General features: G+C 41.8%; 1 protein-coding gene across 7 annotated transcripts in view; it reads right to left on the bottom strand.

Annotated features, from left to right (window-relative positions):
• Positions 1–9,167: 9,167 nt before the first annotated feature.
• LOC127790290 (topless-related protein 4-like) overlaps positions 9,168–20,564 on the bottom strand; it is a 58,407-nt gene continuing 47,010 nt past the window's right edge. For 5 of the 7 annotated variants that reach the window (XM_052319703.1, XM_052319709.1, XM_052319706.1 and 2 more), the window contains 18 exons: positions 20,383–20,551; positions 20,113–20,222; positions 19,936–20,005; positions 19,619–19,692; positions 19,428–19,517; positions 19,253–19,348; positions 18,611–18,738; positions 18,300–18,534; positions 18,042–18,206; positions 17,851–17,967; positions 17,530–17,673; positions 11,270–11,380; positions 11,006–11,188; positions 10,754–10,882; positions 10,574–10,669; positions 10,072–10,260; positions 9,686–9,849; positions 9,169–9,601 (listed from right to left, as the gene is read on the bottom strand). In XM_052319703.1, coding sequence (XP_052175663.1) covers positions 9,403–9,601; positions 9,686–9,849; positions 10,072–10,260; positions 10,574–10,669; positions 10,754–10,882; positions 11,006–11,188; positions 11,270–11,380; positions 17,530–17,673; positions 17,851–17,967; positions 18,042–18,206; positions 18,300–18,534; positions 18,611–18,738; positions 19,253–19,348; positions 19,428–19,517; positions 19,619–19,692; positions 19,936–20,005; positions 20,113–20,222; positions 20,383–20,551 — 2,469 coding nt within the window. In that variant the 3' untranslated portion in view covers positions 9,169–9,402. Of the gene's footprint in view, positions 9,602–9,685; positions 9,850–10,071; positions 10,261–10,573; positions 10,670–10,753; positions 10,883–11,005; positions 11,189–11,269; positions 11,381–17,529; positions 17,674–17,850; positions 17,968–18,041; positions 18,207–18,299; positions 18,535–18,610; positions 18,739–19,252; positions 19,349–19,427; positions 19,518–19,618; positions 19,693–19,935; positions 20,006–20,112; positions 20,223–20,382; positions 20,552–20,564 lie in introns of all 7 variants that reach the window. The other 2 variants (XM_052319710.1, XM_052319711.1) reach the window with 2 other exon arrangements.

Below are 20,564 nucleotides of genomic sequence, written 5' to 3'. Positions count from 1 at the left end.
AGAAGAAGAGTGAAGAAACAAAGAGCTCTTGAGAGCAGGGAGTTGAGAGATCGAAAAGCAAAGGCCAAGAATGAGAGATTAAGAGAGAGATCGAGAGAATAAGAAGCAAGAGAAAGATTGAGAATGTGAGAGTGGGTAGTGGCCATGGCCGCGAGCAGCAAGTTCGATCAGCCATGGCAGTCGCTTGAAAAGGACGCGATGAAGGTGAAGTAGCCGCGATGAAGCCGGGGCAACTGCGATGGGAGGCGACCGACGATGAGGATGGGGTCATCGGGGGTGAGCTGTTGGCGGGCAGCAGCAAAAGCCAGAGGTAGTGGAGGCTGATCTGCCATGGCCGCGCGCAGTGCTGCTTGTCGAGGCGGTTCGCGGTGTCGGCGGCAGGCCAGTGGCCACGCTGTGCGATCGGTGGTGCTGGCGATGGCAAAGCCGACAGCAGCGGTGGTCGGTAGAGCCAGGTAGCATTGCAAGTCGAGCATGGTGGCTATGCGCAGAAGCAGGGGAGGAAAGAAGAAGAAGGAGAAGAAGAAAGAAAAAGAAGAAAAAAAGAAAAGAAGAAAAGGAAAAATAAAGAAATAAGGAAAAAGAAAAATAGGAAAAATGAAGAAAAATTTTAGGAATTAATTTGGGGCTTGAAGAGTATGCCCAGAGCTAGAAAATTGATCGGATACGCGTTTCGAGGTCAAGACACTCATACTGAAGAAGCCTGAGAGACTAAGTCAAGTTGAGTAAAATTTCTTAGAAAATTTCAAAAATTCAAGAATGTTATTTTATGAATTGTTATAGTAAAATATTTGAGAAATATTTAGTTTGAATTTATTGCGAAAAAATATGAAGAAATAGGGAGAAAAATAAAGAAAATGCAAGAAATTATTAAAAAATAGATTTTAATACTTATTTAAATAAATATGATGATTATGATGCGTTGAGGCTTAAGTTGAAGTGACTTGTGCGAATTTTGAGGTTGTCACGTAAATCGAGAAGATGCACATAGTTCGAGATAAGGCACGAATATCGAGGTAGCCCCATAAACTTGAAAAGGTAAGTAATTCGACCCAAAAACCCTATTGTGTAAATGATTTTTATCATATTGTCATGTCTTGATGTGAATATGTCTATGTAGATTGCATTTACATGCTATAATGAAATGTGCATACATTCACGATGATATTACGGTCATACGTTGCATGGGTTTGGGATTAGGGACTGGCGCATTTGCTTTACCAAAGGTGTACCCATACACCTCGATTTGGTAGGGAGACTGTAAAAACGATGGGTAATAGTAAGGTGCGGTCGACTCAAACATAAGAGTAATGATGTTATGTGCATTGCATTCATACACATGCATTAAATGTTTTGTTTCCTTACTTAGATGATTCATCATCTAACTTGGGATTTGCCTTTGAAATATTTAAACGTTTCAGATTGAGATTGTAGCAGAAACGAGGATGAATGAGGCATGATATAACACTTAGCAAAGTGCATGATGCATTGAAAGTATCTTATGTAGTCTATGTATTTAAGTTCTGCTACTTCAAATTCTGAACATTTTGAGAAATGGTGATGTATAACCTTATTTATGGTTAATGAGGATGTAAGAATTGATTTATGATTAATGTTAAGATGTTAGGTTTGATTCTAGCTTCCGCATTTGATGTTATGATGATTCTCTTTCGAGATAAATGTATGAAAATTTTGGGATAGATATGAGAAATGATATGATTTAGTATTAGGTTGAAAAAAAAAATTATTATCCCAAAATTGTCATAAATTATAACACGCCTGAGAAAGTAGGGTGTCACACCTAAGTCGAGAGTGGTAACGATTATTCTCGAGGTGTTGGGGAGATGCGTTGATCTTGCCCCTTTTAAGCTAGGACCATGTTGTGTCAATGTGGTGATGTTGCCTTTATAGAGATTGCTCTTTCCCCGTAGTTGGGTTAAGCGCTGTGTGGGATTCTCTTAGACTAGGGCTTGTCAGGTTGTGTCGGTTTGTTCATGTCTTGCAAACATTCATGAAAGCGTGTTTTGAACCCTCACTTAGATGATTCATCATCTAATATGGACTTTGTCCCTGGAATATTCAAACGTTCTAGGTGAAAGCAGCTGTGCAAAAGGGAAAGGGATTACCGAGGAGTGACGACGATTAGTAGATAGTTTATAATATGTCGTTTTCAATTATGTTGTTTGTTTTGATGACATCATGTAAAACGATGGTTTGACTTTAAAGTTATGAATAAGATGGTTTCGGTTGTATACCATTTGAGGTTTCGATCTAACTTCCGCATTTGAGATGATTTACCTATCTTAGTCTATTAATGATTCCAAGTTGATATACTGAGAAGGTGTAACGAGATCTTCGGAGAACAATTTATATGTGAAGTTTCTGTTGGAAAAAAAATATATCCCCGAAATCTTACGTTATCTAACACCTTGGGAAAAGTGGGGTGTTACAATCTTGATGGTAGAAAGTTGATTTCATGATACTTATTTATTTTTGTGGGGGGAGCTTTTTCTTAGCAATTAAAACTGCAAAAGCGAGTTGTTTTTATCTATAATTGAAGCTAAGTATATTACAACAACTAAAGCTGGTAAAGAAATACTCTGGATGAAAAGATTTCTTCAAGAGTTGGGTTTGAAATAAGTTGAGAATATTATTTATTGTGATAATCAGAGTACTTTAGATTTAAGAAAGAATGTTACATACCATAGTTGCACCAAGCATATTGATGTGAATTATCATTGAATTCGAGAGACTATGTGTCACGGTGACAATGAGCTAACCAGGGCTCGGTGGTTTAGAAAGGAAATGAAAGTAGGGAGTCGAGTAAGAAGGTAGAAAGAACAGAGGTTTAGAGAGAATTGGAGAACGAGAGAGAGATAGAGAGAAACAAAGTAATTTTGTATTCAATCTTTTCATAGCATCTCCCGTGAAATGGGAGTAATACATATAGGCGCACCGGGTGGGAATAGATGCAGCGGATCCTTCCCTCCCCAGCGGTTGCAACAAAATGTTTTGTCTTTTCCTAGGGCCTTTACATGTGGCCTCCTATAGCTAACAGAATCTGTTAGCTAGAATATGACTATTAACTGGAATATAAATGCAATAAAGGAAATACAGCAAAACAAACAGAAATGAAAATGCAAAATGGACCATAGCCGTGACAATTTTCCCCCCCTTGGAACATTTCTTGTCCTCAAGAAATGCTGAGTAGGCTTGCCAATCTTGGAAAACGCTGGAGCAAGCCTGGTAGATATTCCCATAAGTTGTCTTTGTTACTCCCTTGGTTCCACTTCACCAATACTTCAATTAGAGGGGCCCCTTGGTTGTGGATCACCCTTCTATCTATAATAGCTTCTGGTTCCATAGGACCTTCTTTTTCCCTACACAGTGCTGGTAAGACCGTGTCTGCCAATTCTGCCTCGATTGATCGCTTCAGCAAGAATACATGGAAGACAGGGTGTAAGTGGGAGACTTCGGGTAGTTGGAGTCTGTAAGCCACCTTACCTATTTTCTCTGTTACAGTGAATGGTCCAAAGTACCTAGGGCTCAACTTGGTTACTGCCTCTTGATTGAGGGCCTTTAGGTGAGGGTATTTTAGCTTGAGATACACCCTTTCTCCTACTTTAAATTCCCGGTCACTTCTCCTTTTGTTAGCGTACTGTTTCATCCTATTCCGAGCCGATGCCAATTCTTGCTTTATTTGCTGCAAGACCATCCTTCTTTGTTGTAGGTATTCTTCCACCGATATCTCTGTTGCATGCCCTCCAGTGGCCGGCAATAGCGGCGGTGGACATCCATACAGTGCCTCATAGGGGGACATTTTTAAGGATGTATGGTGGGTGGTATTATACCACCATTGTGCCAATGCTATCCATCTATGCCAGTGTTTGGGTTGTTGTATACATATGCACCTTAGGTAGGTTTTCAGCACTTGGTTGACCCTTTCAGTCTGCCCATCTGATCGGGGATGATATGCTATTGACATATTAAGCCTAATCCCTATAGATCCCATCAATTCTTGCTAGAAGTGACTTGTGAACACCCTGTCGCAGTCTGATATGATGGTGCTTGACACTCCATGCTATGATACTACTCTGTCCATAAACATTCTAGCCACTTCCTTGGCTGTGTAAGTGTGAGCCAACCCTATAAACTGTGCGAACTTCGTGAACCGATCCACTACAACCAAAATACTATCCTTCCCTTCTGATTTAGGTAGCCCCTCGATGAAATCCATGGAGATACTAACCCAAGCTCGACCTGGTACTAGTAGAGGTTGTAAGAGGCCCGGATAGGCCACGTTCTCTAGTTTACATCTCTTGCATATATCGTAGGCCAACACCAAGTTTTTAACGTCCGCCTTCATCTTGGGCCAATAAAACAACTGCCTAACTCGGAGGTAGGTACTTTGGATCCCCGAATGCCCCCTTACGGGTGAGTCATGCAATGACTGTAAAATGTTTTGCTTAAGGTTCCCCTTGCTCCCTATGACCAGCCTACCTTTAAACCTCAACATCCCGTCCTGTAGAGTATAGTTTCCAGCCCCATTAGGTTCCATCGCCAACCTATCCATGAGCTCCCCAATCTGCTCATCGTTGGCATAGCTGTCAACCACCTCCTGAAACCATTCGGGAATTATTGTAGTAATAGTTTCCAAGCTGCCTTCCTCTTGACACCTTAATAGTGCATCTGCAGCTATATTTTCCTTACCTTGCCTGAACTGTATGGAATAGCCGAGCCCCATTAGCTTGGCCATGCCTTTCTTTTGTAGTTGAGCTTGTAACTTCTGCTGTAGTAAAAATTTTAAGCTCTCATGATCTGTTTTGATGATGAATCTACTCCCTTCTAAGTAGTGTCTCCACCTTTCCACTGCCATCAAGACTGCTAGGAATTCCTTCTCATATATGCTCAGTCCCAAGTGCCTGGCGCTCAAAGCCTGACTTAAGAATGCTAGAGGCCTACCCTTTTGCATTAGGACTGCCCCTACACCGGCTCCACAAGCATTTGTCTCCAATACAAAGGGTTCATTTAAATCTGGTAATCTTAAAGCCGACACTGAGCTCACCGCCTCCTTAAGCTTCTCGAAGGCTGCTCCAGCCTCCTCTCCCCATTTGAAATTCCCCTTCTTTAGCAACTTAGTTAGGGGGAGGCTGATGATGCCATACCCTTTAACAAACCGTCTATAATATCCCGTGAGGCCGAGGAACCCTCTTAGAGCCTTCAAGTTCGCGGGTTTGGGCTAGTTGATCATGGCCTCCACCTTCATTGGGTCTGTTCTCACTCCCTCCCCCGATATTATATGGCCCAAGTATTCCACCTGATCTTGGCCGAAGCAACACTTAGTCCTTTTTATGAAAAGTTTGTTGGATTTGAGGACTTCCAGGGTAGTTCTGAGATGGGATAGGTGTTGTTTGAGGTTTGGGCTGTAAACGAGGATGTCATCAAAGAAAACTAATACAAATTTTCTCAAATAAGGTTCAAATATTCAGTTCATGAGGGATTGAAAGGTAGCTGGTGCATTGGTGAGCCCAAAAGGCATCACCCGAAATTCAAAATGTCCATAGTGAGTTCTAAATGCAGTTTTGTGGATATCCTCATCTTTCATTCTGATTTGGTGATAGCCCGATCTAAGGTTGAGCTTGGAGAAAATGGTAGCATTATGCAGTTCATCCATTAGGTCTTCTATCAAGGGTATAGAGAACTTGTCTTTTATGGTGAGGGCATTCAATTGTCGGTAGTCTACACAAAAACGCCAAGTGCCGTCCTTCTTCTTGACTAGAAGGATCGGTGAGGCAAAGGGGCTATGGCTAGGCCTTATAAAGGATTGGTTTAACATTTCTTTTACCATCCTCTCGATCTCTGTTTTCTAAATGGGTGAATACCGGTAAGCCCTGATATTGATTGGTTCGAAGTCTGATTTGAGGTGTATGGAGTGGTCTAGGTCTCAGTTGGGTGGTAAGGAATTAGGCTCAACAAATAAGTCCCCAAATTTTACCAACAGTTCATTAATAAGGTGGCTAGAGTGTACCTGACCAACTCATCCCTACTGGCTGCTGATGGATAAGATGAGCGCCCCAGTCCTCATTGTCTCCTGCCCCTCCTCCATCACTACAATTGAGAACGACTGAATTAGTTTGCCCCAGTTGTGCCGAAGGATTCATTATAGGCTCCTTCCTATCATCATCTTGCAGGCTCCAATTTCGCGCCCTCCCTAGAGTGTCATCTTTTCCCCTTCTTTTTCAAAAGACACTTCCATACTGTTAAAGTCGAAATTGATGGGGCTGACTTCCTTCATCCAGTCAACCCCTAAAACCACATCACAGCCCCCTAGTTGCAACAGCCTAAGGTCAACTTCGAACTCTTCCCCTTGCATTTCCCAAATGAACTTTGGGCAAGCCGAGTTGCTAATCACTCTACCCCCATTAGCCACTGTCACACTAAGGGGCGGAGTATCCGAGAGCGGGCTTCTCAATCTCCTCGCGGTACCCTCATCAAGGAAGCTATGGGTGCTTCCACTATCTATCAAGATCATCAGATTCTTATCCTTCACCTTTCCCTCAACCTTAATTATCTTGTTGTTGGTCACTCCTTTTAACACATGGAGTGATATTTCTCCATTGTCTTCCTCTCCCAACTCTTCACTCTCAGCAACATCTTCTACCTCTTCCATTGTCTTTCCTGGATCTCCTTCCAACAGGAGAATCTGTCTCCTACATTGGTGCCCTGGGAAGTACTTATCCCCATACTTGAAACACAAACCTGGTTGCCTCATTTGTTCATTAAACCTCCTCATGGCTTGGGGTACACCTGACGGTTTAGCTCCCAGATTACTAACTGCCCACTCTTTGTTATATCCTCTGCCTCCCTGATGAGAAGTCCTTGCCGTCATGGCCTTACTCTGCTGCCTCTGCTTCTTCATCAAGGCCTCCACCACCATCTCCTGCAGCCTCGCACACTCCACCGCTTACTCCACTATTCGGGGTCTGATCATTTTGACCATATGCCGGAGGTCCTCACTTAGTCCGCTCAAGAAACTGGACACAAAGTAGGCCTCCAAGAGATGTGGGTCATGACCGCTCATAATAGATCAAAGCTCCCCAAACCTTTTCAAATAAGCGTTCAACTCCCCAACTTGTCTGAGTTTGTTGAATTCTTCAACAATATCAGACAAACTTCTTTCCTCAAATCTCTCACATAATTTCTCAGTTAATTCAGCCCATGTCAGAAGGTGCCTTACACTAATCCACTCCTGATACCATGCATCTACTACATCATTAAAGTAAGCGGCATCTAAGGTCACCCTCCTACCCTCCAGAATGTCATACCATTCGAACATTCTCTCGCATTTTCTCACCCACCAACGCGGGTTATCCCCTTCAAATATGGGTATCTCCATTCGGGGCATGGGAAATCCCGGCTGTGGTCGAGGTGCCTGCTCCATGCGACCCCTGTGCAGCATCGTCGCCCCCTCTTCATCTTGTTCCCTTCCTATATCGGGAGTCTCTAGTCGGTGCGCTGTTCCATCGTTCCTTAAGAGGGGTTCGGTTCTATCTCTAGGAGGGAATTCCAGGGCCATGCTCACTGAATTTTGGCGAGTGAACATCAGCATGAATTGCTGTAGTTGCGTCCCGAGTTCCTCTTGCATCTGTGCCATTTCTTCTCGCATCTAGACTATCATTCCATCCAGCCTTCTCTCCAAGCCGTCTATCGCTCCTTCCAGCTTGCAGTCCATTGCTATGATCGCCTCATGGTTGCGACCATTTCCCAGCTCCAGCTGGTCAATGCGTCTCTTGACCTCGGTCATGGACGAGTTAGCTTGTTGCAACTGTGATTCCATATTCTTCATGCGAGTACCGTCCGCCATAAGCTTCTACAAGTTTCGCCCAAAATCGATACTCTGATACCAAATTGTCACGGTCCTAGGTCACAGTAACAATGAGCTAACTAGGGCTCGATCGTTTAGAAAGGAAATGAAAGTAGGGAGTCGAGTAAGAAGGTAGAAAGAACAGAGGTTTAGAGAGAATTGGAGAACACGAGAGAGATAGAGAGAAACAAAGTAATTTCGTATTCAATCTTTTCATAGCATCTCCCGTGAAATGGGAGTAGTACATATAGGCGTACTGGGTGGGAATAGATGCAGCGGATCCTTCCCTCCCCAGCGGTTGCAACAGAATGTTTTGTCTTTTCCTAGGGCCTTTACACACGGTCTCCTATAGCTAACATAATCTATTAGCTAGAATATGACTATTAATTAGAATATAAATGCAATAAAGGAAATACAGCAAAACAAATAGAAATGAAAATGAAAAATGGACCATAGTCGTGACACTATGAAGAGTCATGAATTATGTTTGAAGAAAATTCATATAAATGACAATCCAATTCACATATTGACAAAAGTGATAACCCATGATAAGGTTCAATTCTCCGCTAAATTGGCGGGATTGAACACCAAGTGAGCAATTGAAATATGTACATTCTCCCAATGGGTTGGAAGGAGAGACTGCAGGAGTTGGACATCCAACCCATTAAACACTAAAATAATAATAATAAAATAAAGGAAGAAGAAAGGTGGTTCATGAAGGTAGTCAGTCCTTGCTCCGTCTAGTTGGTGTAGTGCTGTAAAAATAAAATATACTTTTGCTACAAATTTATTTAATAATATTAATTTTATTTTTATTTTTAATCCAAACAATTTTTTGAATTTTGCTCCAACTATGGCGGCTCCCAATTTTGCTCCAACCGATTTGTTGAATTTTTGCAAGATTCTCGACGCTCGATTTTTCAATTTGATGTCGGGTTTCAACTATATATATAACCACCCTTAATGTGTCTTTTAGGTGTGCTAGTTCTTCTGTTCTTGTCCGAACGACCAAAAAGTAAAAATAATATATCCACGTTTGAATTCTGACAGATCCAACTGTTCGTGGTTGTAGTTCAATTAGAGCAATTATTATATCCTATTAAGACAGTTGTTGCAATTTGCTCGTAACTTGTGTAAGGGCAAAATCTGTCTTCAACACAACACTCTGACATGCCTCAATCGTTGCTTCGTCACTCTTGCTATTCATCTTCATTGCTTACTACCAACATCTTGGTTTGCTATTGTTTATTGCAGTATTAGATTATTTCTATTGTATTGTATTTCCTGCAGTATTGGTTTAGTCTTGCTATATATTTCAATATTCCTTCCATATATATATATATAGATCTCCGACAGCATTCACATGAACATTTCACATGAATAAGTGCCACATTAATTGTGCAACCGGAAAGCAAAGGACCATAACAAGTACTAGACGCGACAGCTCGCATCAGCTTCCAAGTTCATAGACAATTCCATCCATATACCTCCATCTCCTCTTCCAAAAGAAATTATTGAATGGTACCAGGCAACTGAAGTTACTTGGATGGCTGGTCTGAAGCAGCTGCAACAGGAGCAGTGGAAGGCCCTGCACCATTCTCAGGGGGTGGAGAAGTACCCCATTTCCCAACAGTTTTCAGGGGCTCAAGAACATGAACTCCACCATCAGTAAGTCCCAAGGCAAATTGATTAGGTAAAGAGGGGTGAGCCGCAATAACAAGGGGGTATGCCCTCGGGCTGTTACACAAAATCAACAGGCAAAATTAGAGAGGGAAAAAGAACAACAAATTTTAATTGCTTGCCAGGTTCAATAATACATACCAGGGACTTGAAGGTAAGTAAGCATTCGGGTCAATTCGACACTTCAGCTTGAGTGTTGCAGTTAGGACATTTATGCTTCCATCTTCAAAGCCTACATATACTGATCGACTATCACATGAATATGCAGCATCTGTGATTGAACCACTCCGCTCACCGGGTACCCACTGCCATAAACCACGAGTTTGATAATTCATCCCAGAAAACTAAAAAGCCAATCTAGATATTGGAACTCAATCCTAATCAACAAAAAAACAGGACATTAATTTAGAAAAACTATGGTTCCTCCCAAACAAAATGAAGGGAATTTATGTGCATAATAACATTGTAAGCCCATCAACTATAAAAGAGGAGATATTGTCACATTGTTTAGAAGAAATGTCACGAACCTTCTTAAGACATTCGAGCTTTACTGCCTCGTATATTGCTAAATGAGTTTTATGGGCAACCAAAACGTGAACCTGATTTTGATGAAATTGGACACGAGTCTGTGCAACAGGAGCTGGCATCCTTTCAGACGGTATTTGCAAGAATTTACAAGCCTGTTTCTTCCATCCATCCAAGTTCCAAACACATAGCTGTAAGCAAAAGCTCAAGAGTCAGAAAATCGTGAAATTTGGGAGACACCTACCATATATTACTAGAATCACGTCAAAAAATATGCAGTGCTTTCAGTTAGTATCAGTTTCCCCTTGCATACATAAAATCATTATCTTTGCCCCTTGTGACTGACCCCTCCATGTCGCATTAAATAAGAGAGGTCGTAACATGAACATAACACCATGCCCACGTGTGTCCATGCGCAAGCTTAGAGAGAGAGAGAGAGAGAGAGAGAGAGGGTCCTGCATTTTGTAGTATCTATCCAATTCTCAAAATTTATGCAGAACACACCTGAGCATCTGCGCCAGATGATACAAGAATGTTTAGAACCGTTGAGAAGGCCAGACCAGTTACCATCCTGTGATGTCCTCTGAGCTTTCTTTTAACCTGTAGCACACTATCAGTGACAGAAAACCAGAAGTCTTACCTACATGACTAGCAAAAGTAGTTAGGCTTTAGTTTTGGCCAAACCTCATAAGTCCGAATATTGTAGATTTGTATAGAGGAGTCCTCCATGCCAATCACAATAATGTTATTGTCCTGTGGATGGAAGGCGATGAATGTTGCAGCAGGTGGAGGTGGCAAGAATGATGTCACCACCTACATAATAGTAAAAAAAAATAATAAATAAAAAAAACTTATATACACAAAAGAAATAACACCAGCAACCAGAGCATATGACCAACAGAAAAGCTTCTATAAGCATGTATAAATGTCATTTACCTCAAACAACATCACAACATTAAACAGGGAAATTTTCCCTCCTGATGTAGATACAACGTAAGAATCATTCTTCGAAAGTGCAAAGCATGGAACGGCATCTTCAAGGTTGGTATCACTTATATCATTTGTCATTGATATTGTACTAGAAGGTTGCCATAAATGTGGTAGCACACTGGTAGTTGCCTAGATGAGGTAACGCACATGTAAAGAAACCTCATTGAGGAAAACAAAGTCGTAAAATTGATGACAACGGACAATCAATACCTTCCGTGTCGGGGTCTGTCCATTCTTCGTCCATTTCCAGAATTTGTGGACAGCATTGTAACATAATGCCAATATGGCTTGTCCTGAATTTGTATAGATCAGCCTAGCAACCTGATTGAGAATTCAAAAAGATTACAACTTATACAACATATCAAAAACCTTAATCCCACTACGTGAGATCGGCTACACGAATTCTAGCTCACCAATCATAAAAAACTAGAATTTATAGGTTCAATAAAATAACATAATGGCAATACGGCTCGTCCTGAATTTGTGCATAGATCAGCCTAGCAACCTGATTGAGAATACAAAAAGATTAAAACTTATACAACATATCAAAAGCCTTAATCCCACTATGTGAGATCGGATACACATTCTAGCTCTCCAATCATAAAAAACTAGAATTTATAGGTTCAATAAAATACTTTCAATTTAATTTGCAAAAAACTTATACCAAATAAGCTTCAAGGATGGTTTTTGACGAGGTTCGTGTGTCTAATGCGGAGGAACAAGCACTTGCATACTTGGAACGTTACGACAATCGGTGTTCGAAGAAATGGGCGTAGCTTTCGCATACGGTGTCTGTTTTGGACCCATGACCCCATTCTGGAAAGTTCGCGACGAGACGCATCTAACTCACACTTCGCCGTGATGTATGATGGATTTTGGCCATTTAAGATCGTTTGCAGTGTCAAAACTGCAGTTTTGTGTTTTTAGTTCATTATTTTAAACGTTTCTTTATTCTATTTTGTAAGCCTAGCCTGTTAAGGGGACTGCTGGCCTAGTAGGTTTTCTATTTTCTCCTATTTAAGACATTTATTCGCATTGTAGGATTCTTGGTTACTTATGAAATAAGAAAGATGTTCGTTTTCTTAGTGCAATCCGTATTCGAGTGTGTATGTTTACTGTGAGTTGTAGGTGAGCCTACATCATTTGGTATTAGAGCATGGTTTGCGGAAGAGGACGTGCTGGTCATGGTGGTCGTGGCAGCCGAGATGACGAAGTTGCATATTTGCAGAATCATATCGAGGCGTTGACAACTCGGTTTGATTAGTTTATGATGTGGGCGACGGAGGTTGTGCAAAACGGAGCCCTTCCCGTTCCACTACACCGTGGCCCGCGGTCAATGGGGATAACACGAGTGGTTATGGTTCAGAGGAGCAGTCGAACAAGGAGACCTTGTCAGAGTTACGGGGCGGTCATGTGTCACAGCCTCGGGAACAAGTAGGCAGACAACAATCGACGGTGCAGTAGGACACTTTTCAGCGTTGAGAGGTCAGAATTAAGGTGGATATCCTCGAGTTTCATGATAGGATTGAGGTTGACGAATTTCTTGATTGGCTATCGGCAATAGAGGAGATTTTGGATTACAAGGAGGTGCCCGATGACAAAAGAGTACCCTTGGTGGCTATGAGGGTGTGTGGTCAGCCATTCACTTGGTGGCAGCAAGTTAAGAAAAACCGGAGCTGTCAGGGCAAGGCGAAAATTCAGTCATGGGAGAGGATGAAGAAACAGTTGAAGGTAGCGTTTCTTCCCTTCAATTTCATGAGGACCTTGTACCAGCGTTTGCAGAATTTAAGGCAAGGAAATCGTTCTGTAGATGCTTATTTCACAGAATTCTACCAATTAATAGCACGTAACGATTTGGGGGAATCAAAGGATCAATTGGTGGCGTGCTACATTGGCAGACTGAGGATGAATTTGCAGGATATTCTCAATATGTTTTCGCCAGTGTCCATGTCTGAGGCTCATCAACGTGCACTCTAGGCTAAAAGCCAACAGTTGCGGCAATCAGGAGTCAATAGTTCTGGTGGTCCATCCAGAGGTGGGGGTCGACAAGTTGCCTCGAATCCCACATCTAGTCTGTCCCAACCTCCATAGGGTGTTGATCGGAACACTCGCCCTATAGCTCCTACAGTCGTGACTCCAGGTGGTTGGGCTCCTCTTGGTGGGTGGGGGCGTGGTGGTCTGTGTTTCAGTTGTGGTGGTTTTGGTCATTTGAGGAGGGACTATCCATCCCAAGGGTAGTCACATCCAGGTTTGTTGGTAGGAGAGGCGAGCCAAACCAATGTCGTCAATATTGCCCATGATGGAGGAGAAGCAGAAGAAGCTGAGGAGGTGCTTACAGGTGACATAGGGCCTCTCTTGGTAGTGCGGCGAGCGCGCCTTAAGCCTAAGGGGCCGTCTGAGAATTTGCAGCAAAACCATATTTTCCCGTCCACGTGCACCATTGAGGGGAAGGTGTGCAGGTTTATCATCGACTTGAGCAGCCGTGAAAACGTGATGTCAGAGGCCGTTGTTCAAAAGTTGAGTTTAGCTACAGAACCCCTTCCTGCTCCTTACAGTTTGGCATGGCTAAAGCGAGGTAATGAAATTTCCATCACCAAACGTGTATTGGTGTCTTTCTCTAATGGAAATGTGTATCATGATAGTGTGTGGTGCGATGTGGTGCCTATGGACGCGTGTCATCTGTTGTTGGGTCGTCCATGGTAGTTTGATCGGGGTGTGTCATGACGGACGGTGTAACGCATATAGTTTCACCTTTTCGGGAAAAAAGATTGTACTACTACCTTCCAAGGACACTCATTGTGTCTCTTTGGCAGGGGATAGTAGTAATCTACTTTCCCGTTCCTTGTTTGTGCGTGAGATGTTGGTTGAGGGTGTTGTGCTGTTGTTAGTGGGAATTGAGGCCACGGGAGTGTCGGCAGTACATGTGGTAGCCGAGGGGGCGAGTCTTCACCCTAAAGCTGCCGTCTTGGTGTCTAAATTTCACGACGTGTTTCCAGAGGATCTGCCGCAGGGTCTTCCTCCATTGCGGGATATTCAGCACCAGATTGATTTGATTCTTGGTGAATCGCTGCCTAACCGTCCCCATTATCGAATGAGCCCAGCTGAACATGAGGAGTTGAGAAGGCAAGTGAAGGAGTTAGTATAGAAGGGTCATATCCGGGAGAGCCTTAGCCCGTGCACAGTACCCGCGCTTCTAGTACCAAAAAAAGATAAGAGTTATCGAATGTGTGTAGATAGCAGAGCCATCAACAAAATAACAGTTCGTTATCGCTTTCCAATACTGAGGCTTAATGATTTACTTAACCAGTTGGTAGGAGCAACAGTCTTCACTAAGCTTGATTTGAAAAGTGGTTACCAGTAGATCAGAGTTCGTCCTGGTGATGAGTGGAAGACAACGTTTAAGACGAGGGAGGGCTTGTTTGAATGGCTGGTTATGCCCTTCAGGTTATCCAACGCCCCGAACACTTTCATGCGGGTGATGAATCAAGCTCTACGACTATTCATTGGTAACTGTATCATTGTATACTTTGATGATATTTTGGTGTATAGCGCGTTTGAGGAATCTCATTACGCTCATTTATAGGTTGTTCTGGCCATTTTGCGTAAGGAGAAGTTCTTTGCAGCCCCAAGTAAATGTGCTTTCTTCATCGAACGAGTTTTGTATTTGGGGTATGTTGTTTCAGCCAGTGGGGTGACAGTCGATTCTGCTAAGGTTGATGCGATTCAACAGTGGCCGTGACCAAAAACACTTTCCAATGTGCAGAGTTTTCATGGATTAGCATCGTTTTATCGATGGTTTATTCAGCATTTCAGCACCATTATGTCTCCCATTACGGATTGTATGAAGGCGAGTAAATTTGAGTGGACACCCGAGGCCGAGAACGCATTTGAGCATATTAAGCAGTGCTTGACTTCAGCCCCAGTGCTCTCGTTACCTGATTTCTCTAAACCTTTTGCCTTGCATTGTGATGCCTCGAAGTTGGGCATTGGAGTAGTCCTTAGCCAAGAGGGCAAACCGGTGGCATATTTTAGTCAGAAGTTGGCTGGGGCTTAGGGGAGATATAGCACGTACGATACCGAATTTTATGCTGTTGTTCAGGCTATACGCCATTGGTGCCATTATCTTTTTCAGCAAGAGTTTATCTTATACAGTGATCATAAGGCTCTTAAGCATTTATCCCGCCAAGAATCAGTGTCAGCCTGTCATGCATCTTGGATTGCCTTCTTGCAACAGTTTAACTTTGTCATTAAGCATCAAGCAGGTTCTTCTAACCAAGTGGCCAATATGCTCAGTCGTCAGCATGGGTTATTAGCTTGGCTACAGGTCGTTATTCCTGGTTTCAAGACCTTTGTGTCTCTTTATGTGGATGACTCTTACTTTGGCCCCATTTATGCTAGTTTGTTGCAGGGACCTCACCCACCCTTTCTCCTAGAAGACGATTATGCGTTTAAGGGTGCTCAATTATGTGTGTCGAACTATAATCTTCAGCTAAAATTGATTGAGGAGTATCACAGCGAGGGCAATGTCGGGCGGGATCAAACTTTGGCTCTCATTAGTGCTTCCTTCTTTTAGCCGTCTCTGCGTCGTGAAGTGGCACGGTATGTGACACAATGTCGGGTGTGTTACTTGGCAAAGGGGAAAGCCACGAATGCTGGTCTCCACCGGTCCTTACTGGTTCCTTCCGCACCTTGGACTGACATCAGTATGGACTTTGTCTTGCGCTTGTCGCGTACACAGTGCTGTAATGACTCCATCTTTGTGGTTGTTGATTGTTTTTCTAAAATGGTGCATTTCATCCCTTGTAAGCGGACAGCAGATGCCTTGAATGTTGCCCAGCTCTTTTTTCGAGAGGTATATCGTTTGCATGGTTTACCTACGTCTATTGTGTGTCGGACAAAGACACACGGTTTATTAGTCATTTATGGAGGAGTTTGTGGAAATCGGTTAACACCTCGCTCAATTTTAGCAGTGCTTATCATCCCCAAACGGATGGTCAAACAAAGATGGTCAATCGCTCTTTGGGGGATCTGTTACGATGCTTAGTGGGAGATAATCTTCGCTTGTGGGATCAGCGGCTTAGTCAAGCCGAGTTTGCTTACAACCATACTCGTAACAGGAGCACAAGTTTTAGTCTGTTTCAAGTGATGTATAGTATTCTGCCCCGCAGTCCAGTTGATTTGTTGACACTACCCTCTAAGACTCGATTGCATGGGAAGGCTGTCAACTTTGTTCGTAGCTTGCAACAGGTTCATAAGGAGGCGGCTGACCATCATCGTCATTCTGTTGATTTTGAAGTGGGTGATTATGTTTGGGCTGTCCTCACTAAAGATCAAGTGTCGTCTCATGAATATTCTAAGTTGTTGGCTCTTACCATTGGTCTTGTGGAGATCATTGAAAAGATTAATCCCAATGCCTATCGTGTGCGGCTTCCTTCTCATATCCGTACTTCTGATGTGTTTAATGTGAAGCACCTTTTGCCATACTAGGGGGACGACGTGGAGGATGGTGATAGCGGTTCAAATTCGAGGGCGAATCCCAGTGACCCCGGGGAGAATGATGAGGTTCGTGTGTCTAATGCAGAGGAACAAGCACTTGCATACTTAGAACGTTACAACGATCGGTGTTCGAAGAAATGGGTGTAACTTTCGCATACGGTGTCCGTTTTGGGCCCATGATCCCATTTCGAAAAGCTCATGACAGGATGCATCTAGCTCATGCTTCGCTGTGACATATGATGGATTTTTTCCATTTGAGATAGTTTATAGTGTCAAAAATGCAGTTTTGTGTTTTTAGTTCATTATTTTAAACGTTTATTTATTCTATTTTGTAAGCCCAGCCCGTTAAGCGACTATTGGCCCAGTAGGTTTTCTGTTTTCGCCTATTTAAGACATTTATTCGCATTGTAGGGTTCTTGGTTGCTTATGAAATAGGAAAGATGTTCGTTTTCTTAGTGCAATCCGTATTCGAGTGTGTGTTTACTGTGAGTTGTAGGTGAGCCTACATCAGGTTTCACAAATTCTTAACTACACAGCTGCTCCATATAATATGAGCACCAAAAAAGACTTCACATGCACGGCCACTTGTACACACTAAGGCATTTATTGTAGAGCTTGTGGGGGACATTCAGGATGTACTTCTTGCCCATATAAGTGGAAAGGTTTTCACTCTTTTCCTAGCCCAAACTCATATAGTACCAACTAATTCGTAAAGAACAGGAAATTCAAAATAAGCAGATACATCATAGAAGTTGGCAGTACATTACACAACCAGTAACACATTTACTGAATTAAAAAGGAAAATATCCATTTCTTCACCCTAAATCTTTCTTGGGGTGACACAGGAACATATCATAACAGGAGAGAGAGAGAGAGAGAGAGAGAGAGAATGATTACGAAGTAATTTAAGAAAGTAAAATAAATCAGGCAGGGTATTTTAGCTTCTATTAGAATGTAACACTGTGTATACCTACCCTTACTGACTGCAAATTATCAGGAAGCCTCAAAGAATGAAGCTCAGATGGTTCAGCAATTTCAGAGAGCTTCCAAATCTTGGATTGTTCTAGCTCATTCACAGTTCTTGGCTTCATACCTGGAAAAGGTCGGTTTTCCCCATTCTACAAAAAAATTAACAATGCTAGTTAATAAAGTATACTACATTCTAGTCCGTATAACAATCACTGTACATACTCCAACTCAACTGTGAGAATATTGGCACTTGTCATCATCATTCTATCATCTATACCAAATTAAAATAAAAAACCACACAACATTAGTGAAAGGAGAGTTCACACAATCAGGATTTCCTTGCTTACAGGTACCATCATAGCCATAGCCTGAGCATTTCTATCTGCAACACCAACATTTGCGGCAGCTGAACTGGAAGTAGCATATGTGCCAATTATGGGTGTCTGCATGATATTAAGCATGTTAAAAGGGTATCTAAAAACCAACATTTTCTCAGAAATTACAATCAAAGGCTTGCCTTTGCAGCTGTCTTAGCAGTAATTCTTGAAGGATCAAATGCATGACTTCCAATGGGATGAAAACGCCTAACAGCTTCAGCATTTGCAAGAATCTTGAAACCATTCTCACTTGTTGAGACAGCCAATAGTTTTCCTTCTTTATTAAACCGAAGGCACGGTGAAGCCTGAGAGATGTTTGGCACAAGGATTATTATTTTATACAAAGGCTTTTCCACCCAGAAGATGGGAAGTAAATCAAGAGATGTTATTCATGATACCGGCAATCCACCCTCTGCATTGGAAGTTGTCAACAGGTTAACGTCATCCATGTCCCAGAATTTGATTACAAATTCATCACCAGCGGCCAAAAATTTATTTCTTGCTGTATCAAATTGCACAATCCCAACAGACTTCTTTGCAAGACCATGATATGTACGCTTGACAATCCCTTCACTTTCATTCCATTCTGCAATGTATGATTCTCCTTCTTTACTAGTTCCACATGAAAACAATCTACAGAGTTTCCAACAAAAAGAAAGATTAAGGACATGAAATTGCAGATCTTAGAGTGAATTAACAATGTATATACCTCATGCCATCAGAACTGTAAGCCATTGTTGTGCAAGTATGCCCTGGAGCATCATAATCAACTCTGGAACCAAAATTATCATACAGCCATGCCTTAATCTTCCCATCAGTGCCCGTTGAAAGTATGAACTAACAGAGGAGAAAATATCATTATACAAGTAAAACGTAAGGAAGTTCTATAAGTCTCTAGATCACACTGGATGAGGCTTTAAGTTTAAAATTCCTCATATAGTCCAATTGGTAAAAGAACAAAATGGAATAACATTGTAAGTGGAAAAACTTGAAAAGAAAGTTCAAATTAGAACAAATTCACAAATCATTAGTAATTCATGAAACCCAGAGTCACTGATGGAACTTCTTTTTAGCATTTAGATAAGAAACTACATATTGGAAATTTTGCGTTGCCTCCTCCAAACTTTAAGAAGAAACCCCAACCCCACCTAAACAAAACTTCTCAGTTCTTCCACTGCACATAGTGTAACAATAGGAAAAATAATCATTTGGTATCAAAATGCAATCAAAAAGATGGTGGCTCACAGAAGCAAAAAGAAAAAAAAAAAGGGAATTCAATACCACTTAAAACTCCCTGGTTCATGATTTATTGCATGGCAAGATAAAAAGTTATCCCAGATCAAAAAAGTACCTGAATGTTTTCTCTGTTATGTGGACACACAGAATAAACGGGAAACAGATGACCTTCCATAGTATACTTTTTATAACCAGTGGCAGCATCCCACACCTGCGCAGACATGATAATTAATTAGTGCAGGTTGTATTTTAACCAGTCCGTCAAAGAGAAATGTTTAACAAACAGAAACCTTAATAGTCTTGTCCTCCCCACAAGTTATGATGCACTTCTTTGGCTGAGAGAAAGCGAGATCATTAACATTACCGGTATGAGCATCAATCTGGAAAAATCCATGTAAGCAACCCAGTTGTCATTCTCATGTTATTGACTGAAAACAGATGGGGGTACCCAAGGTACAAAGGCAGATAGCCATAGGTTTACCTCCAGGTGATTCCGTATGTCATCACTGCCATGAAATGTATATAAATGCACAATGTGCTTGGAGTATGCAACACCTGGATCAGGGGTGAAACAATCATAAATGAAAAACCTTAAACAATCCAAACGAATATTTTAACAATTTTATCCGGTTTCCCTGTCTTCCATGGAAGCAAAATGCAGCATCCAAATCTCCAAAATATAATTTATAGGGAGCAATAAAATTCATTTAATGCTAGAACAACTTTATGCTAAAGTGCACAAATCCTCTTATGCTCAGGAGTAGTGAGAAAATGCACAAATAATAAATTTTATAATACCAAAAAGGTTGCCATCAGGACTCCACATTACTCTGTTCACTGATGCTGTATGCTCATTGGCCAAAGCAGCCTATAAAGAAGAAGAAGCAAACAAAGATTTTTTATGGTTGAAAACTGCAAACAAAACAAAAGGAACAAGGGACCATAGGAAAATTTTCTGAAGACATTAATGCATACCTGCAAAACCACTGAACATTTCGCAATGTCCCAAACCCTGAAATTTCTAAGAACAAGCCTCTCCCTGCTACCAACCTCCCATAGTGCAATATCACCAATTTCTGTTCCAACTGAAATGAGAAAGGGGATAACAACAAAGATGCATTCAGCAACTCTTCCTAGTTTCCTTTTTTCTTGTTGTGGCCAGATGTTAAATTGTTTATTTAAAATCCAAACTTGACTAGAAGAAACAGAAATGAAAGTTGATTTTTTATGGCAGTAATTACTAACCAAGAAGCAAATTGTGTTCCACTGGATGGAAATCCATGCTCTTGATAACAGAACCTTGATTTAAATTCGCAACCACCATCTTGGGCAAGTCATCAGTAGAATACATGGTATGAGCAGGACTCTGGGTAGGATATCTGACGGGTAAAACATTAATAGGGCGGTTGTGAACCTGCACAATTTCA

Source organism: Diospyros lotus, chromosome 14 (assembly GCF_014633365.1).
Source record: "Diospyros lotus cultivar Yz01 chromosome 14, ASM1463336v1, whole genome shotgun sequence".
Classification (NCBI taxonomy): domain Eukaryota; kingdom Viridiplantae; phylum Streptophyta; class Magnoliopsida; order Ericales; family Ebenaceae; genus Diospyros; species Diospyros lotus.
Note: the sequence above shows the minus strand (reverse complement) of the source record. Positions and strands in the feature narration are given on the sequence as shown.